This window comes from Ammospiza caudacuta, chromosome Z (genome assembly GCF_027887145.1).
Source record: "Ammospiza caudacuta isolate bAmmCau1 chromosome Z, bAmmCau1.pri, whole genome shotgun sequence".
In the NCBI taxonomy this organism is placed as follows: Eukaryota; Metazoa; Chordata; class Aves; order Passeriformes; family Passerellidae; genus Ammospiza; species Ammospiza caudacuta.
The window spans coordinates 27,398,482-27,425,038 of NC_080632.1; the positions used below are offsets into that span (position 1 = coordinate 27,398,482).

Sequence of the window (26,557 nt, forward strand, 5' to 3'; positions counted from 1 at the left end):
GTATATGCTGGCCAAAAGCATGTTTTGTCACTGGGGCCTTTAACCCCCAATTTCCATGTAAGATTAGGAGGAACTAATACAAAAAAGATCATCATCATAACTAGTGCATTTCAAGATAAGGCCAGCTCCCCTTGTCAACATTCTTTCCCAAAAGTTTAAAGTAGAACATTTCAGGTATCACTAAATTCCCATAAGACGAGCTTACTTAAGTCACACTCATTCTTTATAGAATCAATATATTGTAACAGATTTTATACAATTTATAGTCTACAAAACTCTTTGCATTTCAAAATTGTTTGAAGTTTTTTATATCACTTCTATCATCACAAGGCAGATACTTTCCAAAGTATTGCACTACAAATGTTCAGTATGGTGAAGTGCTTGCAGAAACACCTCAGAGATGCTGAGCATCTCTGAGGTGTATCTGTATCACCTTTCAGAAAAGCTGACACAAGTTATATGTGCATCCCTTCAATTACCTTCTTTAGGCCTGTCCTCAAAAACCAGTGTGTATATAGGCCATTCCCACTAAGGTGCTCCACCACTACTATAAGCACATTTTGTTTTTAAAATTTTATTTTCTCTAGGATACAAACTTCATTTCTTACAAGATATAAATTTTCTTCTATTTAGATACAAACTGGGATTGCTCAAAAACTCATAGATGTATATACCAATACAACCCCAAACTGAAGGAACGAGGAGTCTTAGCAAGGAGAAAGTACAGATAAGCAGGCTAGCACATTTGCTGCCCTGCAATATCCTTTAACTTCAAAGCAGGATGTATGATAAAGTACTCTCACTAGCAAGAGAAACATCAAATTTATAAAAAGTCTAAACAGAGCACATTCACTTAAGGAATTTCAGACCCTTGTAGTCTGTGCTATCTCTTTCAACACCTGATGTATGATCCCCAAAGAACAACACAGAAGAGCCAACAAGGAACTCTGTCATCATGTCCTTCCTTAATTAGTTTACATCAAGCTACCTGCCTCAAATTAATTTGTTGCTGACTAGAATAAAGTGACATTGATAGCAGCCTGCCCTTCTGAGCAGACTTATTTAGAAGAAAAACTAAGAACAAACCCACAATCAAACAACAGCTGAAGTTTTTTATGCCGGAGTTAAAAATTCAGGGCAACTCCCCTGGCTCAAGGAATCTCTTCCAGAAGAAACTTATTTTTCTATCAGATTCTTTTGGTATAGTCTACCCCAAGAAATCAATGCTAGTCCATATAATCATTAAAGTATGCTAAGCCAGTTCACGTGGTTTGGGCTTGCAACAATTTGGTGTTGTCACCTGCTATAATAATCAGAGAAACACACACAACATAAAAACATTAACCAGTGCCTCATGTGCTCCAGTGTACATTTTGCTTTAAGGGACTCAGAACAGTTTGCTTAGCTAACTTCCGATATTTCTTTAGATTGTTATTTTTGCTACCTTCTTCCTAGGGATCTAACAGAAAAAAATAAAAGCCCAATAGAGCTGGATCTGGATTTACTGATGGTCTTCCAAATTCAGTATCCCCATGTCAGCAGCTGCACTCTTTTCCAATTCTAGTGCGTATGGGTTATATTCTTCTTCAAGTTTTCTCTTCCAGACTTTAACTAGGGAATATTGGAAAAAAAATAAAGAAAAACAACAACCAACATGTTACCATATAATACTTGAGGAAAAACTTAAAATGAAAAGTCAACCCTGATTTTTTACTTCCCCTTCAAAATAAGTGCTGAGATCAGCTGACATTTACCTTATACAACATCAGATAACACACAAAAGAATAACTTAAGAGTGATGGGGTCCACTGATCTCCTTGTGTCCAACACTCTACTCAAGTAAGGCTAACCCTGAAGGTGGTTCCAACTTTAAAAAAACCAGTAAGTTTTAAAAACTTTCTATCTGCAATACATTGCATTGTCTGTTGACTTAAGAGCAGCGCTGGAGGAAAATATTTCTACAAAGGAGTGCTTGTGGACAGGAAGATGCATCACAAATAGGCTTCAATACAAAAGTTAGTCTACCATAGTCATAGAATGTGGACATCCACAATTAATCTTAAAAGGATTTTTTAAACAAATAGAAATGTAAGTAGGAGCTCTGCTAAGCTTCCTTGAGCAAAGCAATGTGTACTGCCTGCCATTTGTGGATTTCAGGGAGGAACTTTCTTTAATACTTTCTCAGTAAAAACTTCAGATTTACAAAAAATCCGAGAATTCACCCCCACTTTCCCTCCTTACTAATGACTACAGTAGATGTCATTTGCTTCAGTGAAAACCACAGAACTGATGAACACTATGAACGAAAATGGAACTAAATGCAAGTCAGTAAATACTTACTGTAATTTGGTACATCCTCATCTGAGTCCTTGGAAGATGTTTTACTAGTTTCTAACAAGCCATTTTTTTCAGATTCAGGAGTTAAGATGCTAGATTGGGTTTCTCTTAGTCCTGCTTTAGCTTCTTCCTCTAAAGCTGCTATCATATCTTTGTAGGCCTTCCTAGCCTCTGTTGTCAGCTGTACCATTCTGTGAAAATGGTCCTATGGCAGTATAAAATACAAGAACTTAAATAATGCAGCAAGTTTTAACATCTCCTTGGAAATCTAATGAGTATTCCTCTTTCAGAATGTGTAGGTTCATGTATAAAAGTTGAGCAGCTTACTACGTATGAAGACATGAAAGACACAGCATTTATCAGGATTTATAAAAACAACAGTTCTCTTGAAAAAAATCATCAAGGGAGATAAAGAGGAAGAGGATGTCAGGAAAAGACAGAAGAGTACTTTTTAATTTTTTAACAGAGCTGACTGCCTGTACTTCTAAAATCAGTTTTTTCATATAAGCTATGTATATGACCTGCGATGAAGAGTCTAAGTCTGCAAAAGCAAAACAAACAACAAACCCTTTAAAAATCACAGTATTTTCATCTCCTCTTCCAAGTAAAAAGTGAAGCTTTTTGAACAAACACATGAGGTGACTTATGTCAGCTTACCTGAGCCCCATCATAACTGAAAATTCCCACCACGCTGACAGGCACTGCTTTGTTCACACAGCGGCCCAGGGCCTTGCGATTTAGGGCAAAAACAAAGGGGATGTTCTGCTCACAGGCACAATCAATAATGTTGTGTAGGGTCTCGTCCAGCCCACCTGCAGCAGACAACACAATCAGGCTGACTGGAGCTAAAGAACCATACTGTTAACACATGGCAAAAAACATCCCAAGATTATGGGTGCATTCTGAAACTACACCTTATAGGAAAAAACAGAGATCACAACAGTAAAGTTGAATATCCATTTTTAAAGGACATTTTTTTCTTAATTCCTAGTTAGCATTAATTTTAGACTGCTTCTATTCCGCATTTTACTATATATGTAGTACACTCTAATCTAGTATCAAAAAAGACCCAGCTGCTAAAGAATTCTTTAAATGACATCAATTACAAAAATTACAATAACTTAATGCCAATAATGGTAACTTTTAGGAAACTATCACTAGTGATTTACTGTCACTCCACGTTCTAAAAGAGATTGATACAGTGGACTCCTTGTGATGGCACAGCTGGCCATCAGCAGCCTTTGGACTGTCTCAGCTGTGCAGTGCAATTTTTTGTGTAGCAGCACAGCAAATCAGTAACTAAAGACCCTAATCTCAGGTAACTTCTCCCGCCCCAGATAGTCTTGACTCAGCTCACAGTTCAGCTGCACAGCAGTAAACAATCTGAGCAAGGAGGGCAACTTTATATGGCTGGCTTTCAAAGGGTATTCAAATAAATTCCTCCAATAATAACAATATTGCTGTCAATATACTGAACCTTATTTTTTGCATTTATTTTATTAAACAGATTTTTTTCATTAAGAACTTACTTACCCTTTGACTGAATCTTTTCACAGTTAGGAGAGATGATTACACACTTCAGTTTTTTCAGCTTCAGATGTTTCAGGACTTCTCTAAGACCCATAACAAGCCTGCGTTTTATCTTGGCCTTCACTGGGTCTTTCTGATACAAGCGATCTTGGAAACGAACCAGTTCTTTCAAGAGATCTGTCACACAACTGTCAACTTCTTTACTAAGTACCTGGCTGCAGTAACTGGAAGAAAGGAGCAATAAAACAGTTACATTCACTAGAATTACTAATATGTAACACTTAAATCTGTAATACATTAAATATACATTTAAAATTCTATTCTATGTCTCTGTATTTTTTTCTGTTTCTGCTCCAAACACACTTGATATATACACAAACCCAAAAATTTTCTTCTTTTTGGTGTCTGAAAACTTGAGAGGAAGAAGTTTTGTTCCTTGTGTTACCTGGCTTCCTAATCAAACTATATTAAAAATACATATATACATGTACAATAAACCTATACATCTGTATCTATATATAGATATATATTATTCCAAGAAATAGGTATGCACATATATTTTTCTAGTGAAACATTTTTCTGAGAGCATTTATTTTGACATACATAAAGTACAGCAACCAAAGTACAAAATTCTGGCTTATTTCTGTAAGTTCAAGGCTATGTGTACCAACCGTGGAAACTGGATCACATTCCTGCTCCCTACATTCATGTCTGTCGTCCTTTTTCACTTTTCTGACTATGGCTTTGTGGTGTTCATAAGGAAAAAGGACACAAAACAACATAATTCACTCTCCTAATACACTCTGGGGAAGATCAGGATTAAAAATTATTTCACCCCACCCCACTTTTACACAAAGAATTTTCCAGTGAAGAAGGGTATCAAAAAGAAAAACTAAAGATCAGCTGCATTGTCAACAGAAAGATTTGCCAGGGGCAAATTTGCATAAGATAAAGAGACAAGATCACAACATCTATCCTGGATCTTCTAGATACAATTATTTCTGAATTTTATTTAGGTTTCAAGAATTTTTACTTACTGTTTCCTATTTGTTTCCCTAAGTCTTGAAGACAGATCTACTGAAACACTAAAAAACCTCATCTAAAGATCAGGTTTGCTGAATGCTCATCATCCTGTAAACTGAGTTGTCCTTCACATACTCAACCCAAACTGTGCTCTCAGTAAAACACTGTTACATTAGCACAAATTAAGCTAATTGTTATTTGTTATTTCAATTAGAAGTTAAATTAATAATTAACACAGCAGGAATGTTTGTATCACTATTAACCATTGCTATGACATGAAATGCAAAAAAACTGCTAGTGGTGGATTTGCTTTATGGGAGGGGAACTAAAAATTAAGACACTGCTTTCCTCAAGAAATTGTTTCAAGCTCTCATGACTGGATCTCTGACCTCTTCACATACTGTAATCACTATTTCTTTTTTATAAAGAAATGTGTATACTCATCATCTTAAATTTTTAGCTGAAACTGCACACAATACCTCATTAATATTACCTTTATTTCTTTGCCCAGCCTTGACATAAAATGTCATCTAGTTTCTTTACATTTTTGCCATCTGGTATGGCAGTAGAAACCAAACTACAACTAAAAATACTAGTTAAGAAATAAAGTAGCACACTTTATTTGAGCTGTTACCCCATTATTTAACATAAAGTACTTATATTTTAACAGCAGCTTGTTTTCTTTCCTTAGCTTCTAGCGAACTTGGGGTTTTTTTCCTTCAAGGAATAAACATTTTCAAGTGAGAATCGCAAAACACACTAAGTTTGTAATTTCTTTATGTGTCAGCTTACAGACTGAAAGACTGAAAGAAAAATATTTAGAGCCTTCAGTCTAAACTCCAGTTAGTTTTGCAGAGAATGCAACTGGATTACCTTGTTTGAAAAATGCCATATTGGTGGTACTGTGCAAAATGAGCCATTAATAAACACAATCAATACTTACTCTCTAAAATTCCTGCTGTGGATTTTTGGAAGAGTGGCAGTTAGCTGCTTTGTAGTCACAGAACCTTCTTTAGATTCCTTGATCCCCGTGTGCTCTGGAAACCCTTCAGCAACTTGAGTTTCTGGAAGAGCTATCATGTAAATCAAGATACTTTCATTGAAAAGACAGCCCAAAAAGCCTTGTGAAGAAATTAATCTGTCAAGCATGTATGGAAGTCACTACTTTAGTACTAGAACAGTCTGTGATAGTAGGGAAACAGGTGTAACTTTTTTTTTAATCTCATAGGGTTTTTTCTCATTTTCTTGTTTCTCATTAATTGCCAGAGGTAGGCGGGAACTTTCCTTACAAGATACCATAAAACCACCAGGCAGAGAAGTGTGGAACAGTAATTAGATCCCTATTACTGACTTCCAGCTTTAGCCCACGTTACAGTCAAGATAAGCCTGAGGTGAATCCCAGAAAACTCTGAGGCTGCAGCCTTCATTTGGCAGTTTGTAGTACTTGTTTTCTGAAGTACTAAATGTGCTCAAATTTCCTGCTACATACTGTATTACAGGTTCCCTCAAAAGATACCTGCTTGATTATCCTGTAGAAGTGTTGCATTTTCAGTAACATTTCCTTCTGTCTGACAAATGTTATCTTCATCTTTTGGTGCTGCTTTCTGTTCTAACAGGTGCTGCAGTTTTCTTTGTTCTCTTTCTTTCAGAATAATCTAAAAATATGTATAAAAACCAAACTAATGTGATGTCATGCAGATAACAAACATTATTCTTACCACATATTTACACAAAAACCATTTATAAAGAGGTTCAGCACTAGCATCTGAAGTTTACAACCCTTACTTTCTATTTGCACATAAAAAGAAGGAAAGACAATTCTCGAATTTACATAGGAAAGGACTTTTACCTTGACTACCAGTATGTGGGTGGAGAAAATATTTACTAGGAACAAACTACAAGGACAGAACTAAAGTTAAAAAAGTCCTCTGTAAAGAAGATGTGACAGGAAGCAAAATGAATGGGCAAAGAGGGAAGACACAACAGACATCACCAGCTGGGCCCAACACCTGTTGCTGCAGAATCAGCTGGAGTTCTGGCTTGGAAGAGCATAGAAACATTAAATACGACCTCTGTTTGATCCTGCAAATAAGGTCATCTTTACCAAACCAAGAGTGGACACTTTTGCAGTGGCACTTTATCAATTGATTCAATGGAAAAAGTGTATTTTTTGGGAATTTGTATACACCATTTAGCAAAATTACCCTCTTCTACCCAACCCTCTTTGAAACCAAGCAAAAATTAAACTGAATTCAGGCAAGTCGACACTGAGATGCAGATCTCCATATGAGAGGGCTTAACAGACTCCCAGAGTAATATACTATCCTATAGTTTTACTATTTAAGGTAAAAAAAAAAAAAAAAAGAGGACCTTTTTAAGGGGAGTTGGTCTCTTTGCTTTAGGTACTTCTCTCTGTTTCCCTTTCTTTACCAAAGGAGCACTGGAATCCAAGGGATTATGAGGCATCTTTCCTTGGTTTAAACGGTGACTTCTCGTGGCGGTGGCAGGGTCTTTAGATAGCAATGGTACAGCACCACCAACTGAGAATAAAGAAGAAATTTGCATCAGACAACTAAAATGAATACCTGAACTAGAATTCAATTTCAAGTTTAAGACTGGTATGCACATATTAAAATCATGTTGTGTTGCTATTAAGAATATTTACAGGCAATCCTGTATCATTGAACAATGTTATTTTTAAAAGATACTCCTTACAAAAGACTGCTGTGTCCCCCTACTTCTGTTATACCTCTGGAATCACAGCCTCTGGAATCACAACCTCAAAAGCAGAATTTGATCAAACACTGCAGTCCAAGCCACCTTCAACACCATGCCATGCCAGCCTGGTAAACCTTCAGGAATTTCTGTGTTTCATGGTGGTGGCACTTCCTCCACCACAGATTCCGTACTGAGTTAAGATAAATACTGAGTTGCAGTATTACAGATTTTAGATTTACTTGCTGTAAATAAACATAAGCATTTACGCCTACCTTTCCTTACACCTTAAGGAAGCTAGATGAAATTCACTTGCAAATGGGTCATGAGTAATGCAAAGCTACAGCTAAGTCTCTTTTGCTTAACCTGCAAAGCTCGCTGAAGATGTCCACATTACTTGCATTTTTTCAGAGGGTTTAGAGCATAGGAGCTTTAAATGATTGGACAAATTACTAAACCCGGATCTTCCACACAATGACCTCACACCAAATAAACTACTCTTCCTCCCTATCAGTAGGAACTGCTGCATCCTGTAGAGGACTTTGTCAAACTTCAGTTATCTGCAATATAAAGCAGTTCACATTAGCAAGTCAATGGAGAGGATGACTAAGTAAGTATCAGTGGAACCAGCTTGACACTTCCCTCTGTGACTCAGGCAAAGGCAACCTCTCTCCTCTAAGTACAGAAAATATTCTGGCAGCTCTCTTAAGCCATCTTCATTTACTGCTTCCACAGTATTTATATGCAGATCCTCCCACATCACATGCAGTACTCTTACCATAAACAGTTTACATCATAAAACTGCTACACTGATGTTTCTTTTTCATCTCTGTGTGTCAAAGGCAAACTGAGAACACTGCCAAAAATGTGCAGCATAGGTGGCTACAAAAATTGAAGCTGGATTTGTAGTAATAAATAAGTATATACCCTGCAGATACATATTCCCTTAATGTGTACATCACTATTTCAAGTTCACCATTTTCATGTTCCTAAATTTGATGACACTACGAGCATTGCCTATAATGTGAAGTAGTAACTGGAATAAAAACAACTGTCTGTGGTCACACTCCTCTCCATTCTTAAAACATTAAAACAATATAAAGTTAAAGTAACATTATGCTTCCACGATACAAACATGACACAACAATTTCTCTTCTGCAGGAGATTCAGGCACAGGAAACTTAGTATTAGAAAACAGGTATTTTGGCCCATACCTTTGTGGCCCACCATCTACATCAATCCATGCACTGTATAGTTTTACAGAAACAAAACTGGTTATGAGTACCTCTGCAGCATTAAGTCTGATTGACCCAAATGAAAAAAAAAGGAGATCAACTGAAAAAAATACTTTGAAAAAGCATCTTATAACTTTCCTCAGCTTAGTGAAGGAAAATCTCACCAATGCTTACCATCTTGAGCTTCGGATTTAAAATCTCAGCTATCACATGAAGTACTGTGAGATGAAATCTCTTGTGATTAGATCTCTTTATGAAATAATTACAAAAAAAAATCTTTGCTGAAATAAGAGAAATTTTACTGTCACTGAATGCTACCAAATATTGTGGTTCCTTCTGCAAAATATACTACACCAGCATAATTAAGATTAAATTTTGACCTGTAACAATAAAAAGGCAATGAGCTGCCTTTTTCTGCTTCCTGGTTATACATCATAAAGGACTGAAAGTTCTTTTCCATTAGAAAACCTAGCATTTTGTAAACATCAATTATTTCACAATTAAGAGGTATATCAGAAGTCATCCTTTGGCTTGGTCTGCCTGACTCTCATATAACCTCTGTGCTTGCAAAGGGGCTTTTTCAATCAAGCCTCAGCTGCATGATTTCTAGCATGAGAGAAGATTTAAGAAAACCTTTGTTACTGTGTAGCCCCTTCCTGCCTGTTCAGATCAGAACAATAACACACTTACATAAGGGAAAGCAAAAACCTCCACAAACATTGGTATTTCTGTCAAAGCAACATTTCAATCACAACTCTTATTTATACAACGCACTCTTTCACAAATCAGTGTCCTTAAGATATTTCTTTCCATAAGTCTTCCATCAAACAATTCAGACTGCCATACTTTTTAAATTTCTTTTTAAAGAACCTTCATTTTCTCTTTTATCTGGTGAACTGTGCTCTTGCCTGCACAGAGATCATCACAGATCAGAAATCAGGCTACATTTAATGTCTGAATACTTAAAAACAGTCTAAGGTGAAAAAAAGGAAATTTCATAGTAACCAATACCTGAAAATACCACAGGTTTAGGAGACTGTTTTGCCTTCTCTGTTTGCTGCTTCTGCTCCAAGACTGCAAGCATGCCACCCAAATCCAACTGCACTGGAATTTGACTCTTCTTACCACTGCTCCTGGATGTTTCCTGAAAAAGTTCAGCAACAGTTAGACAGCCCTCCACTTCAGACTGTAAAGAACCTCATTTTTTATGGTATAATACACTCTTTTAACATCCTTATCCACAATACTTCTGATCTTTAATGCCACTCAGTGACCTTCAAATAAACATCAACTTTAATGTCAAAAAATATTAAAAAATCAGAAACTTTAAGAAGTTCTGGTAACTTTTAGAAATGCTACTGCAACAAAGCATGAAAGAATAACGTCTTCAATTAAGGAAGGCCTTTATGTCAGGGTCTCACTTTGGTCAGACTGTCATCTATCTTTGAAAGAGACAAAAGGCTTATCAGAATTTAAAGTTTTCTTAAAAGTACAGAAAAACTACTGTGATTCTTTCAGAGTATGTCACTGCAATACACAAATCATTATCTCCAATATCTCACTAAAAAGAAAGGTCATCATCTTTGCACCAGCTCCTCATAAGCACTCATCTTTCTCTCTGCTTTGAACAGAAGGCAAAAGCCGTGCTACATATTTAATACAGCAGAAAATAAAAAGAATAAAAATGAATAGTGTGGTGAAGACTATGAACAAACTACCACAGCAAAACATGCAAAGGAAATGACCACCAGATTTGGGACTTTTAGAAGTCTTATCTGGGGGAATCAATTCATTGTAATTTCTGTTACAACACGTTTACAGAACATGTTTAAAGACCTCCACAGTCTTTAACTGAGATCTCACCTTGCAAGAGAGCTGTGCCAGAACTACTCACCAACACAAAACTACTTCCTGACCTCACTTGTTTCTCCATGTTTCTCTACCTTTCCCCAAGATAAGGGGATCTCCTTGCCTTAAAGTGTCAGAACCACTTTAAGAAGATTCCCAGTTCCTTATGACAATCTGCACTGGATTTATGCTATGATCAAGTAAAACAGGTGAAAGAAAAATTCCTGATATCTGAAACCCACAGATAATAATGAAAAGTTTTTATTTTTCTTTAAACACTGTATCAAACCCTGGAGGTTGGCAATTACTACCAGTGATTACTTCTAATTAGAGATTAGAAGAGTGACCATGTCACTTATCTCAAAGTATGAATACAGAATCCCAGATGAGCGTGGGTCATGAGTCTTACATTTAAATAGGCTCATTTCCTTTGTCTCCTTTGAGTTGTGAACTTCTCTTCAACATGAATTCACTTACCTGAGTTTTCTTTCTTTCTAATACAGAAGATGAAGCTTGTTTCCCTGACAGTCCCTCCACCTTGGGAGTTTCATCCAGAGAGGGAGACTGACTATCACAAGGCTCTTCGGAGAGATGGATCTTTAAGACAAAAGGTGACAGGGAGGAAGAAAAGATATATAAAAACGAGACACATGGAAAAGGGTGAAGATGATATTAAATTCAAAGCAAGTGCACCTTCAGCATGTCTGTGAATGACACCAAGCTCAGCTGGCTTTAGGGAATTCTTTCAAGGAAGAGATGCCATCCAGAATGATGGATGGTATTCTTGACAGGCTTGAGGAGTGTGCCTGTGTGAAACTCATGAAGTTCAGCAAGGCCAAGTGCAAGGTGCTGTACTGGGTCAGGGCAACCCCCAGTACTGGCACAGGCTGGGGATGAGCAGATGCAGAGCAGCCCTGTGAGAAGGGCTTGGGGGTGCTGGTGGGTGAGAGACTGGACATGAGCCAGCCATGGGCACTCCCAGCCCAGAGAGCCAAACGTGTCCTGGGCTGTGTATAAAGAAGCATTGTCCATGAACTGAGAGGAGTAATTCTCTCCCTCTGTTATGCCCCCACCTGGAGTACTGTGTCCAGTTTTGGGAGACCCAGCACAAAAAATACATGGACATGTTACAGCAGGGCCAGAGGAGGGCCACAGAAATGATCAGAGGGCTGGAACACCTCTCTTACAATAAAAGCTGGAGGTGAGGTTGTTCAGCCTGGAAAAGAGAAGGCTCTGGAAAGACCATATGTGGCCTTCTAGAAGAATGACCATTTATTGGCTGCCATACCACCTAATCACATTCATGGGGTTTTTCAGATTTTGAAGAAAAAACTAGCACGGCAGCCTCAATTTCAAGTATTTGTTACAGGCATATGAACAGCCTAATGATCACGTCTCTAGAGTTTATGTAAGCTTTGAGGGGTTATATCCTACTTATGTCTACAAAGCCAAGGGCTGCTTTCATCTGAGTTGCATGAGTGTACAGCACCCTTTTGTGTAATAAATCTTTTTAAAGCAACTGTTGTGCCTTTTGCTACTCACTCCTCCTTGTCAAAGCTATTTACTGCCTCAAACAAAGCAAACAATGGTTTTGTTTTCTTGTGTTTTGGTGTTTTTTAAACCACTAAAATTCACAGGGAAATAAAGCCAAGGACCAAAATTTTTAGAAGCAAAACTAATTTCAAAGCAACTGAAACCTAAAATTTTATTTACGGTATTATTATTATTTATGGCACTTGCTTTGAAATCACGTTTTCAATCCTTGTCATTTATGCTTAGGGTTCATCCGCATACTGAATGCAGTTCCAAATTAATTCTTGAGATTTATTTCACTCATGTAAAAAAACCCTCAAAAAATCCAAGCAACTTGGATTCATAATTGACATTTGATTCACATAATGTTGCAAGATTACTTACTTCAGACTGCTTTCTGACTGCAGATGTAAAGGATGGTTTCTGAGGTCCTACTCTGTTTCTCCTATCAGAAGCAGCTGCCAGATGAGGAAACTCCTCAACATCCTAAACAAATAAATCAGATTATGATTTCATAAGAACAATCAAGTCCGTATTTCAAAACCTTTTCCTGCACTCCAACAATTTTCTCCCTGCTTATCAAATATTTATCATAATTTCACTGTACAAAAATTCAGAAGCCAAGGGTAGTGCCACCAACTATGACAAGTACAACAATGGTTAAATCTTCTATGCAGCAGTTAATTCAGGGCTGAAACAGCTTGTAACAGAAACGCTTCCAAAAGCAGCTTGTTATGGTTGTCAGCTGATAGTAATCATTAGAGGTAAACAGCTCGTAAAGGAGTGGTTTTCAACTAATTTCAAAGCCTTGCAAACAACTTCCCTCTTCTTCCACTCAGTCTCCAGCTGTGCAACTCTGTCTTAAACATGTGAGTGGTGAAGAACAGAACAGGCAGCATGAACCAGAGTACTGAAATAAACACAGAAATTACTCAAATGATTATGGCTTACACATAAGAGGAAGTTTTATTAGCAGAGGACCCATTGTGCAGAACCTGGATTATCAAGTGTAGACAGGCTGAAGCTTGGCCTATACTCGCCACCCTATACCCATTCCCTCCATCACAATGATCCCAATCCATCAGCAAGGTTTTTGCTTCTCCTCCCACTTTCTGAGAGGCCTTTTTAGCTTTGACACAGCACCACTGAACACACCAAGACTTTTTCCAGCCTGAAAGGCTTTATTTAAACACCCCAAGCTAGGAAGCTCTAGCACAAGGAGTGACACCCTTCAACCAATGAAATAATTTTCAAGAAGCTTGCAAGTAAGCCAAAAAGCAACTGCAAGGAAGTGATAAAATATTTCATGAATACATTCTTTTCAGCTTAGAAGATTTAAATAAGTCTGTCCAATTGCTTCTGAAATGCAAACAGATTTCTGACATTTGCAACATCCTGTAGCAAACTGAATAATTAAAACGTAGCACTCAATGAGAGGCTACACCTCCCTGAATTTGTTCTTACCATCTGTAAGAACATCAAACACTAGGAGAAAGGTCAAGCAACTTCCTTTTTATTTTCTTGCCACTGCTATATTGCCATCTCTTGTGCATACTGAGGAGTCCTAATTTTGTTCAGTCTTGCCTCCCACAGAAATTGCTTCATACCTTTGATTATTTTTGGAGAGTTTTGTCTATCTTTTTTAGTTCAAATACGTGTACTTTTTAAGTAATGCGGGGAACAAATGAAAACAAAATTCACACTATATTTAGATCAGATATGCCCTGAAATTCTGTATTGTCATAACCCATTTTCTGTTTTTCTTTCCTAGTAATTCCCAGCACCATTTACATGTCTGACCAGTACTCCTAGCACTGACCTGATTATCAATAGCAGCTTCAATATTAACTCAAGGAAGATATTGAGGTCAGGACCTACCAATGTGTATGAAATGACAGATTGGTTTTCTCCAGATGTATCCATTTACGTCTATTAGCCATGTTTAAAAATGACTGACCTATATAAAACCAGAGAGCAATCCAATATATGGCTCTGTTGAGCTGCGGCACACAAACAGCACCTTCTTAAACCTCCTGGGTGCCCAGCAGCTCCATGTGTGTCATCTCGTCATGGTTTATTATTTCAAGAGCATCACACAAGCATCTCATCCATTTTTCAAACTGATGAGGACACAAGCATTCCCAGCAAACCAGGAGAGTCAGAAAGCTTTCCCCCACTGCCACAACAGATACTGCATCCACATCACAGATTTTAGTACAATGTGGATGTCTTGTTCCATGGTTCTATGCAATTTTTTTCAAATTTTGACTTCCAACAGCCCCAGTACCATTCTGCTATTTTCCATGACTTCTGCCATTCTCTTTCAGTTTAGAATGCCCATTCATAGCATATAACATTTATGGTAGCATATAGCAAAATGGGGATATTCTCCTGAAGAAAAGAACTAGCAGATCTTTGGTTTTACCCATAATCCTCTAACAAAGAGGTCTGTTAATACTCATTTCTTGTGCCATTCCTGGACAAGGAACCACATGAAATCACATAGACACAGTTCTGCTTCATGCTCCACATTGAAAGGTACAGAACAGAAGCCAGCCAGGAAAGCCTCTTTCTGCTGTCATTTTAGAGTATTGAAATTACTCTGAGTTTTAGGTACACCAGATCAAACATGTAAATCAACACATGCACATGCTGTACAATATTAGGCCTACAATGAAGCACTGTTCAACCACATACCAGCAACACTCCTCTAACGTGGGAGAGACTCATGCCTTCGAAACACTGATATACAAAAGTATCAAAACATCAACATGCTTATTACAGTTACATGAATTTGGAGGAAACTGAAATTAAAAATTAGAAATGTAAACACTGTCAACTGTGTTACACAGAAATTGCTTCCAGCTGAGAGACAACTAGAACTGTAATACTGTACCAGAATCATTAAAACCGTGGTACACTGTAGCACCCAGCATATGTTCCCCACAGCCCAAGCAACAGTTGCTACAGAATATTTCTAATTTAGGAAATTGTGCTCACCAAACATGTGGTAATTTAAAAACTACAACAGTTTCTACCAGTAACCTCAGACAAACATCTCAATTGAAAAAAAAAACCAACTGTACTAACATCCTCTACAATTAGGATTTGAACTTAAGTTTGTACAAAGCTGTGTTAAAACTTTGTCCTCTAGTACATTCATAACACTTAAAAGAACAGCAACAAAACCTTATTCAGTTTACCTCAATCTTTGGTGGTTCCTGTACTGTGTTAGATTCACTTTGAGGTCTTTCTACATCAGTGGTTGACTTCAGTTTTTTCTTCTTTTTCTTCTTTTTTTTCTTCTTTTCTGATCCTTCTTCAGGCTCAGTTTCACTTGCAATATTTTTTGTTTCTGACTGCTGCAAAAGACCATGAGGCACAGCCTTTAAAATATTTTTCAGTATCACCTACCAAAATATATGCAATGACTAGCCTTACACTACTAAAGGATATCTTAATCAATCCAGGCTGGGACATTAAGGGGACAAGGAAAATTCAGTATCTCTTAAAAATTCACAGCTACAACAAGAATTCTTCAGTTGCAGCATACTGCATTGTTAGCAGAATGTATTGGGACTACTGGGATTTAATTAGGAAATATTAAGCCAAATAAGGCAAGAGTTCTGTGTTTCATGTCTTATTCTGAGGATCAGGAATCTGAAAAAAAAAAAACAGCCTCAAAGCTGAAAGTTCTTATTCCTAGGCTAGCACTATCTTTTTGATGTCCTGTGATTCCTTTCCACAACAAGAAAAATTCTAATAAGAACAAGCTGACTTCCTATCATCTCCTTTTAAAAGTGGACACTGCAGAGATCCCAGGGAGAACTTTGCAATAAAGAGACACAACACACTGACAGGCATTAGTTGAGAGCAGAGAATTCTCAAGTACCTTTGGTTCACTCTCCTGCTTCCCTTTGCCTCTGGAAAGACTTTCAGACGCTGGTGATGAAACAATTTTCTTTGGGGGCTGCAAAAGTACCGAGGCCCAAGACACATGTGGCTGAGCAGAGCCATCTGCAGGGGCTTCAGCAAATGACAGTTGGGAAAAATGTAAACACAAAGATGTCTTAAAATTCGGCCTTAAACACTCAAAAGAAAAAGAATCGGTAATTAATTAGTCCAGGCTTAGCAAATAAAGCAGAGCCATATTCTTTCTGAGAAAGGACTTAAATAAAACGCACATTTCATTTCTCCAGCAAGCTTTCCTGAACTTTAACTACTCCATATACTGTCCAACACTATACACACAAACAAAATTAAGTGGTATTTGTAAATCTATACTGTATCATACTAACTCCACACTCCCATGCTCATCTTCAAAATACTGAAAATTTGGCTATGTTTATATACAAAACTCCTTTAATATTCCTCCTAGCTGTCATGTAGCTTACATGCACAAGACCACACTGGTACTTTTCACTTTTGAAAACTTTCTGGTGTTACAGGCATACAAAGCAGCTGAAATACTTACTAGTGTGCCTCAGTGTACAAGAATGTCACTCCCTACCACTAAGACGTATCAGTGTTTTGAAAGACATTTTGAAAAATAGAATTAATTTTGTAAATATTCCTAACATGAAGCAAAGATAGAACGATCTAGATTTTTCTTAAGAATGAGAAAAACTTCCCTTGACAATAAAATAGCATAATGGGTTTAAATGGCTAAATTTTGGTAGCAGGGTGTTTGCAGTAGCTGCTGTGATGAGATGGACATGGCCAGCCCCAGACAGCTCCAACACAGACCCATGGCCAGCCTCAGCTGGGCCCATCAGCCGTGCTGATGGTGCCTCTGTTATAAAGAGTGAAAAACGTGTGCAGGAGTTGGAAGGCGGAATGGTGAGAAAAACTGTGAATGCAGCAGCCCAGCAAACAGCAAGGTCAGTGCAGAAGGAGGGGCAGGAGGTGCTCAGGCACTGGAACAGAGATTCCCCTACAGTCCCTGGTGCAGACCATGGTGAGGCAGCTGTGCCTCTGCAACCGTACTAGGAAAGAAGTGGCAGAGTGGCCCTTGTTTCTCTGTGTCACTCAGAGCAGGGAGGAGATATTAGGAAGAAGAGAGGGTTGGAGGAAAGTGGCTTTATTTTTGTTTTTGCTTCTCACCATCTGACTCTATTTTAATTGTCAATAAATTGTCAATCTTCATCAAACTGAGTCTGTTTTGCCTGGCAAGCAAAATGCCTGTCATTTTATTGGTTCACAAATGTTTTTATCTTATTTTCTTCTCCTGTGCTGATGAAGAGGGAGAGTCAGAGAACAATTGTGTGGAAGTCTAACTGCCTGCCATGGTCAACCCACCCACTGCTATTTTTTTCTCAGGGATAGGAATTGACTATAGTATTTAACCAGAAACTCCCATTATCAGATGACTTTATCTTTAGAAGGCTCTTCAAGGCATTTCAGCAGATAAATCTGTCCTCTCTGAATCCTTACTGAAGTTACAGGCCAATAAGGACCAAACTGTTCAAACTGGTGCAGGTCTGTGTACACACAGAAATCCAGTGAGAGGCACTCAGAAAATTCAATCTTAATGTATGTGATGCCTCCAAGACAATCCTGATAAGCAGAACTCTTTTCTGTGATAGCTTGTACCATTTATTCTTGGAAAAAACCTGCAAATGACTAAACAGACTTACAATAACCAAACATGTTCCTTTTCTCACCTGACACAACATGAGTCAACTACAGAAATATCTTCCCTTGAGCATCAATGACACAACAAAATGGGACTCAACATTGGAGCCAGTGTTCTTCACTTTCACCTGTGCTCAGTGTTGGGGCCAGTCCTGTGTAATGTATCAATGACCAGGATCAAGTCAACAAGTTCACAGATGACACCAAACCAAAGAGGAGTGTTATCTGTTAGGAAGGTAGGAAGGCTCTGCAGAGGGATCCGGACAGATGGTATTGATGGACAGAGGCCAACTGCACGAGGTTCATCAAGCTGAAATGATAGGTTCTGTCCTTCAAATTGTCACAACAATCTCATCCGGTTCTATAACTTAAGGAAGAGCAGCAGGAAAGCTGCCCAGAGGAAAAGAACCTGGGAATGCTGGTGAACAGCAACTGAACATGAGCCAGAGTGCACCCAGGAGCCAAGAAGGCCAATGGCATCCTGGCCGGTACCAGCAAGAGTGTGGCCAGCAGGAGCAGGGCATTGGTAGTGGGCACTGGTGAGGCCACACCTCGAATGTGTCCAGTTCTGGGCTCCGGACATGGAGGAGCTGCAGCAAGTCCAGAGAAAGGCAATGGAGCTGGTGAAGGGTCTGGAGCACAAGACCTGTGAGGAGCAGCTGAGGGAGCTGGGGGTGTTTAGCTGGGAGAAAAGGCTCAGAGGAGACCTTATCACTCTCCACAACCATCTGAAAGGAGCGTTTAGCCAGGTGGGGGTTGGCCTCTTCTCCCAAGTAATAAGAGACAGGATAAGAGGAAATGGCCTGAAGTTGTATCAAGGTGGTTTCAGATTGGACATTTGGAAAAATTTCTTTACCAAAAGCATTATCAGACACTGGATGGGCAGCCCAGTGTAGTAATTGATTCATTGTTCCAGGAGGTATTTAAAACATGTGGAGACTTGGCACTTAAGGACATGGTTCAGTGGTGGACTTGGCAGTGTTAGTTATGATTTCTTTCAAACTAAATCATTCTTCAATTCTCAGCTGATGAAATATGAGCAAGAATGAGTGATAAGTGGTCATCTCATTTGAAAGAATGTGATATAGTGTTATTTCTGGGTTTTCTTCTTTTATTATGAGCTTGCTCCTAAATTTTTTTTATAGTTTACATATCAACAGCTCCTCAGCACACTTTAGTATTCCAAACTGCTGAGATACAAGCAGTTAGAAATGCAGGCAAATAATTTTTGTTTAAAGAACTTACCCCTACCATCAAGAGAAGATGGAATTAAATTGGCTCCTGCTTCATCTGAAGCTTTTGGTGAAACTTTGCTTTTTGCAGAAGTATCTTCCTGCAAAATAGACAGTAAGGTAGCATAAAAGGATTAAAATCACTGACCTAAACACAGCTAAACACAATAAATCACCATAAACTAAAAATTCTCAACGCACCTACAGAAAAGAGCATAAGGACCTTCCTGGCCTTTTTACCACTTGACCTTGTGGAACTATCATTTCAGCCCTAAGGTATTACAAAATTTGAGCAGGTGTCTCTTCACAGGTATAGAAGCAAGATTATTCTTTCTTGTATTTTACAAAAGCATCAAAATAATGATCTAACAATAAACAAAAAGATCTTTTTATATTCATGCATGCTAAAAACAAATTCTATCATCAAACTAAAACAAATAATGAAAAATGACACTCAAGGGTTAGCAGAAAGGTCTTTTTTCATTGCAGACAGTTTTCTAGTCAAAAGCATCAGAAATATTCTGTTTGGATCCTTCAGAACTATTAATCATTAATCACTACTGAAAACTTTGATTCAATATATGTGATACACTGTTGAATACTTCAGTATTTTATTTACTAACAAACATGGACCCAAAGAAATAAAGAATAAGATTCAACAATATTTATTCTCCTTCTGGAATTCAGTTGCTTATTTTTAACCTTTAGCAGAAAGCAATTAAGTACAACAACGCAGACTTTTTTTTAAATGTGCGGAAACTGTTGGATAAGTGACCGCTTATTATTATTTCCAGGTGAAAGAGAAAACAGTAAGCTTGCTAAGTACAGCAACATACGTGGTCCCTACGAGCAATCTAGACCATACCAGTACATATTACATTTATTTCTGGTGGTACCTGGCTTTCCTCTATCTGTGGGCAGCACAGACAAGGAAAGAACATTAAGAAAGAGTAAGCGCAAGCACTGACACCACCACATAGAAGAAGTGCCCTAAAACCTCTAGCTGTGAACTCCCTTGCTCACAAGGTATTTAAATAGATCTTAAACTGCCATACTGAATGCAAAACACTTGAATTAATAATGCTTTGTACTTTTGACAAGTTTTATTTTTACAAGTTCTGCAACGTGGGTTAGCATGGGCTATCCTTGGTGTCCAGTAGAAGAGACATGTGAAGTTGACTAGGGACATAGTGTTACTTTCCACCAAACTTACTGGTGTATTTTTATGGTGTACATTCAGTATCTCACTGCTTCCCAAACTCTGTGACTCGTGGAAATCCAGAATGCTAGCTTCAAATGTGGGTACAGGATGAGATTCTGCTTTTGGAGTTTCAGTTGACTTCTTGTTTGTAGCTTTACTGAACCTGTCTAAATAAAGCATGTAAAACCTGAGTAATTAAGCTTGCTTGTGATCACTTCTAAGTATGTTTTATACACTAGTTAACATAACTACAGCAATCGTCACCAGGACCAATATGAGCTGTGCATAGCAACCAGGACTGTTGCTATGCACAGCTCATATTAAATAAAAAACCTAGCAATTATAATCAACATGCAAACAGAGCGCTGACTGAATAAACAAGTATAAATTCAGATGCTCTTTTAGAATTTTTTAATATCAGTTTGCATGAATTTGTTCAATCAGGAAAGGACAGGTCACCATTCCTTCTTAAGAGAGTCACACAGAAAAGGGTATCTTTTTCCTTAAATATTCTAGATTTAGAAACATAGTCACAAACTGCAGCTTATTGCACAGACACCCATTCCATATCTATTCCATGTACTTATAACTGAACAACACGTTTGTACCTGGCTTGACGGAATCTCTGCTGCATGTAGAACTCTGGAATGAAGTCCTGTTCCCAATTCTGACAGAAGCTTCACCTCCATCATGTCTTTTCTTGTCCAGCTTTTTCTCACCGTCTTTTGATCTTCTCTGCTGCAAGTATTTGTGACACATTCAGTAAGTTTTACTGAAACTTCATAAAGATAGCAAGATTGCTGTGAGTTACAGTTAACCACCTCCGCATCTGGAGTTTGACCATCAAGTTAATAGAAAACAAATAGTTAGTATATCATTACCACAAGTAACCAATAAAAATAGGAACAGCCATTTAGACAAATGGCATTTAATTTCATCTACCTTGTTCCCTGTGCCATTTTTAGCATACATTAATAGCCCAAGTAAGACGGATATATACATATGCTTCTAGACAACTGCATTTTTGTGATCTCATTAATCAGAGCATTTTCAATGGTTTAAAATTGTTTGGTTTTAAATCATCCAGTCTGAGTCTCTAAACCAAAGTTTTTTCTAGAACAGGGCTAAAATCTTGACAGCATGCCATTTTTTGACTAAACTACATATCATAGGCAAACTGTTCAAGACTGATGTCAGAACATCCAAAAAACTTGGAGTAAAGTAGTTAGAGAAGATACACCTACATGATCCCTGTAAAGGATACAGACTCACCCATTCTACAGAGTCATCAAAATCTTACAATTCTTCCAGAAAATACAGTTTGGCAGAGATGAGCTTAGAAACCAGCAAGCAAGGAACAAGCACCAGGTTTGCATCTATGCAAACTGTACTATACCAGCCTAGATAAATGGCTTAACTCTAATCACAGGATGCTGGACTAAATTCAGACTACGTTTGGCAGCAAAAGTGTTTACTTGGGTGGGAGGACAAGGTATTTCTTGATCTCCAAAGGCAAATTATTAAAGTGTTAGGACACATGATCAAATTAATTCAAGGCTGCAAATATACATCACTTCTCTGAAGTTCACAAAATATATGACAGGGGAAAATGACAAAAAGACTATAATTAACAGTACAAGGCCCCTACAAAGATCACAGAACTCCTCCCAGAAGCTTAACTAAGTTTTTTCATATTACATCACTTGTGCTAATGCTGAGGTCATCCTCTCCTCAGACACTTTCAGCCCATAATCCTCCTCTCAGCAAGAAAATGAATAATTTTAGGTGTCTAGACTATGTACCTTATGTGTAATAAAGGATGCTTAGGACCTAGACCTTACAACTCCTCTAGAAAGGCTTGATCGCAGTGAAGTTACTTAGGTCTCTACCTAGGGAGTAAGGTGCAGCAAAAGGATGTGACTGCAGAACATATAATATGAAACTGCCGGAAACAAAAGCAGTTGTACAAATCTAAGAAACACAATGTCTAATCCCCAAGAGAAATGAGATTATAATACACTGAGGTTTTTTTCCTTTTATATTTTGAGAGGATTGTCTATTTTTTGTTTGCAAATATTTCACAAGTTTCAGGAAATTTATCCCAAACAGAGAGAGACAAAAATGACTCTTTACATTGCTTACAGAACCTCAATATATTTCTGACTGAGAAAGACTACATTTCTAACACGACACTCTCTTCCCTCTCCCCAGCAGCACAAGTTCCCCCTTTCTTGTGGATTGTCTTCAACCTGCAGCAAGTCTTGGAAATTATTTCAGATGACCAAAGAGATGTGGTCTTTGACTTGTCAGTCAAACAGATGACTACAGATACCAGGTTTGTCTTAAGTCAAGTTAATGGAAGCTGCCACAGGGCTTAAAAAAAAATAGCCCTTCTCCCCTCCCCCCAAGCCCAAAGAGTAAAAAACGAATGCACAGCTCACAAAGGAAGGGTGTTCCCCACCTCCTCCCCACCAACTTTGGACCCTTCTTTCCCCTCATGTTCCAAAAATGCTGCTTGAAAAATTGTATTAATCTCAAGTGTACAATTCTGCAAACTTTTCAGTATTCTGAAGCTGGGCACACTGCACTACTATCCTTTTCTAAAGTCATTGATGATCACAAGAAAGAGTGATGACTCACATTAAAAATATGAACCAAACATTTATAAAGATTGATTTAAAGTAAGAATTTAATATTAATTTTTAAGAAAACATGATTTTGCTCACCTTTGAAAGACTCTTACTTTCTTGTCTGACTGGATATGCTTGTTCAGCAGATTCACTGACTACTCCTGAACCATTATAGTGTGTTGAGTTGTTAGACTGATACTGTGAGCCAGCTACTGGATACACATTTGCAACAACATCAGGTGAGTGAGAGCAGCTGGAGTATTCACGGAAGGCAGCATCTCCCAGAACACTATGTGATGGATATTGAGAAAGAAATGAAAGTCATCCTAGGGCAAGTCTTCAGCACCTACTTGTTGCCTCGACAAAGATATTCCTTGTCTAAAGAATTTGTTTAACAAGAAAGCTCTATTTCAAAAGGAAACTACTCCATGCTATTTCAATTAAGCATTTACTTACTGCTACAGACTTCTTTAAAAGCAATTAATTTTGTTTTGGGAAAACATGTAGTTAAGCAAACATCTTAAAACACACACGTTATCCATTTCCAAGTTTCAAAGCTAGTCTGCTTTGCAGTTACAGTTCTCATGCCTGTTTAAGGTTACTGATATTCTTCATGCTTATTTTCAGTAGGCTTTTTCTTGTGAAACAAACCAAAAACACAGTGTAAGGACATGACATGCATCACCTACTTGACTGCAAAAAAAACCCCAAACATTAAAACCTGTCCTAAAATGACAATAACAAAGTGGAAGTATAACATTTTATGGAGTATAAAACATGTATGAAATACAATGTAGAACTATAAAACAATAATTAACTGATCTGCATGTAACCATCACAATTTATGAAAACACAGCATGTCTGGGGCATGCCTCTTTCTTTCAATGTATGCTCAAAAATTCTCTTTCAATTTCCTTCTATACTTTGTCCAGAAAATACACAAGAGTCCAGATTTGATTAGAGAGAATACAAATTTCTCAGTTTCAGAAAGCTGCACTCAGTTTTTAAAGCTGCTCTTCATGAAGCTGCCAGCCTCAGAATTTTTTGTAGATAATGACAGAGAAACCTTCCCATTGGTACAAAAGACCTTGGGCAACACATTTCATACTACCTGTTGCAATTCTGGCAGAATGTTGTTAAAACAATGCTTACAATCAGTTCACAGACCAAGAAGAAATATACCAAGTGAGACTCAAATATAACCATGTCTCAGTCCCAACAAGGCAGAACATTCATTAGAAGGCTACTCTTGTCTGGGTTGTGGGTTTTTTTAGTAATTGATTCGATGCTAATGCTGTGAGCTTTCTCTAATGCATAGAACAGGCCATACTCACCTCAGAGTGAAATTTCCAGTAGAATGAAAATAGTTTGAAAATACTAAGATTTCCTGTAGGACAAAACAATGGCCTACGATGATTGTGTTCACTAATGCTCTGAATTTTTAAAGAAACACCATTAACTTTGCAGTAATTGTATAATCAATCCAATGCTTAAGGCCCTAAGAAGCAATGAGAGAACTATGTAACATATCAGATTCTTACAAGACTCAATTATTTCCTATTCTGCTACGTAGGTTTTTTTCTAGTTTGCTCCTTATAAAATACTTTTATAAGTCTACCACAAATACCATTCCTGGACTTTAATAGAAAAATCCCAAAACTTTCAGAAACCTGTAGCATTTCTAGTAAAACTGCCTTTCTGGAGATGCACAGGTTGTGGAGAGGAGATCTAGAAGAGGCCCCATATACTAAATATTTTACAGGAAGAGAAATCTTCTTGAAGAATCATTTTCCTTGTGTAGAACTACATCTACCTCAGCCTGGTCACAACACAACCATTCTTTCATTCAAGGACTGAATTCAGCTCCTTCCAAAACACACGAAAAACAGACCAATCATTACAGAACACCACATTCTCCTTAACACTCTGTAACAATACAGGGCCTTGTGAACAAAGACCAGGTACCTGGTATACACCCAGAGAACATAAATGTAAAAAACTAAATCATGAAGATAATGCAGAAGCATTTCTACAGTTGGACTAGCAATATATTGGAACCGTGACTTTTTAAGAGTACTCAACATCTAAAACCAGATGGTTAAATAAGACCAATAAATAAGATTCAGAAAATATACATACTTATCCAAAGATGGTTCCTGAACAAATGGGTAGCATGTAGTTAAGTACCTAGGAAAGACACATGCTTCTGAGGGTTCTGACCATGCCACAGTTACCGCCGCATGCTTTGGAACAAATGGTTTGACCTCTGCTGACAACTTGATGCCCTGAGAAACAAAACGTTTTTTGGCTACATGCATTTGGAGATTAATGTTATTATGTGAAAAACACTCAGTTTCGTGAGCTTAACTCTCATTGGAAAGTGTTAGTTTGCTCTCTTCTATCAAAACATGCAAAACAACAAAGCTCATCAAAAGGAAATGGAAAAACAAAGTGAAAATAAAACTAAGGAATTCAAAGAAACATCTGGCTGCTCTGTAAAGTCACTTAATACCCTCATTCATCATGAAACAGTCACAAACAGTCAGTTATGTAAAGGACAGAAGCCTGCTTAGAACAAAATGCAATAAATGCAAATATATGAATTCTTACTTCATATTTGAACAGTAAAAACTAAAATTCATAAATATGCTAACACTACTGTTAATCAAGCTCCATAACATGTATGTATGTAACAATAATGACTTTGTGCACATCTGTATTTGAAGGCTGAAATGATAATTTTATAGCCTTCTTGATTCTAGCACAGCACAAATTTATTAAGACAAGGTTTCCATTTGTTCTGAATTACCATCGACTTAAACTGGGTATGTATATATGGAAGGACAATTAAATGAATCTCTGAGTATTTACTGCCATGTCATCAAAACACATGGCAGGAAGCAACGGCGACTGTAGCCTCATCACTGACTCCCGAACCTGACTAGGTCATAGGTCCGTGTGCGTAGCACTGCCACTACAAGCTAGAATCTGGTCACCCAGCCTTAGTGTCTGGGATGCACACCTGTCTTTGCAACAGACCCTCAGTGAGAAAAGGTTTCCACACTTGAGCTCGCTGGAAGTTAATGTCTGGAGCTGCCCATACCAAACGGTGGGAAACGACTCGTTGTGCTCCAACCTGAGCGACCCTGCCCCCCGGATTTGACCTTCCAGAAGGACCCTTTGCCCAGTCCTGAACCAAAGCCTGATCCAAGGAGCGGCGGGAGTCACCCTGCCCGGAGAAGCATATGGGCAGCCGGAGCGCTCGGCCCAGGTTGGCGAGCGGCCCCCGGGCGGGCAGCGGCACGGAGGTGCGGCCCGAAGCGACCCGCCCCCAGACGGCTCCTGGAGAGCGACTCCGTGCTGGGAAGAGCCAGGGAAGGGGCAGGGGACTGCAGGTGCCGCCGCCGCCCTTACCTCGCCGCCGCGGCCTGAGCGCGGCCGCCTCTCGGCCGACATGGCGCGGGGGGCGCGGCCCCGCTCCCGCCGCCCGGCCCAGCGCAGGGCGCGCCGCGATGACGCCACGGCCCCGCCCCCGCTGCCGTGCGCGCGGCCGCTCCCGGCGCCGCGAGCGGGCCCCGTGCGGGAGCGGCGCCGGCAGCGCCCGGGGCTCGGCCGAGCCGCCCTGAGACAGGCACGGCC

The 26,557-nt window shown here is 38.6% G+C and overlaps 1 protein-coding gene across 5 annotated transcripts; it reads right to left on the reverse strand.

Annotated features, from left to right (window-relative positions):
* Positions 1 to 201: 201 nt before the first annotated feature.
* SECISBP2 (SECIS binding protein 2) lies at positions 202 to 26,392 on the reverse strand. Of its 5 annotated transcripts, none has more exons than XM_058823435.1 (18): positions 26,333 to 26,386; positions 25,058 to 25,203; positions 23,015 to 23,207; positions 20,897 to 21,023; positions 20,301 to 20,455; positions 19,101 to 19,188; positions 16,114 to 16,247; positions 15,425 to 15,583; positions 12,606 to 12,707; positions 11,166 to 11,285; positions 9,852 to 9,984; positions 7,261 to 7,430; positions 6,407 to 6,545; positions 5,834 to 5,963; positions 3,871 to 4,091; positions 2,995 to 3,149; positions 2,341 to 2,542; positions 202 to 1,611 (listed from the first exon to the last, which is right to left on the reverse strand). In XM_058823435.1, exons 1-18 carry the CDS (start codon positions 26,372 to 26,374, stop codon positions 1,502 to 1,504), a joined length of 2,526 nt encoding a protein of 841 aa, XP_058679418.1. In that variant the 5' UTR covers positions 26,375 to 26,386; the 3' UTR covers positions 202 to 1,501. The 5 variants fall into 5 exon arrangements, with proteins under 5 accessions (XP_058679418.1, XP_058679419.1, XP_058679417.1 ...); XM_058823436.1 differs by having other exon boundaries at positions 19,107 to 19,188; positions 20,897 to 21,026; XM_058823434.1 differs by having other exon boundaries at positions 203 to 1,611; positions 20,897 to 21,026.
* Between the last annotated feature and the right edge of the window lie 165 nt (positions 26,393 to 26,557).

Coding starts and splice junctions, on each gene's coding strand:
- SECISBP2 (XM_058823434.1), bottom strand. CDS start 26,374: ATGTCGGCCGAGAGGCGGCCGCGCTCAGGCCGCGGCGGCGAG. Junction 12,708..15,424: donor AGGAACCACCAAAGATTGAG/GTAAACTGAATA, acceptor TTATTTGTTTAG/GATGTTGAGGAGTTTCCTCA. Junction 4,092..5,833: donor CACAGCAGGAATTTTAGAGA/GTAAGTATTGAT, acceptor CCTTTCTTCCAG/TTACTGCAGCCAGGTACTTA.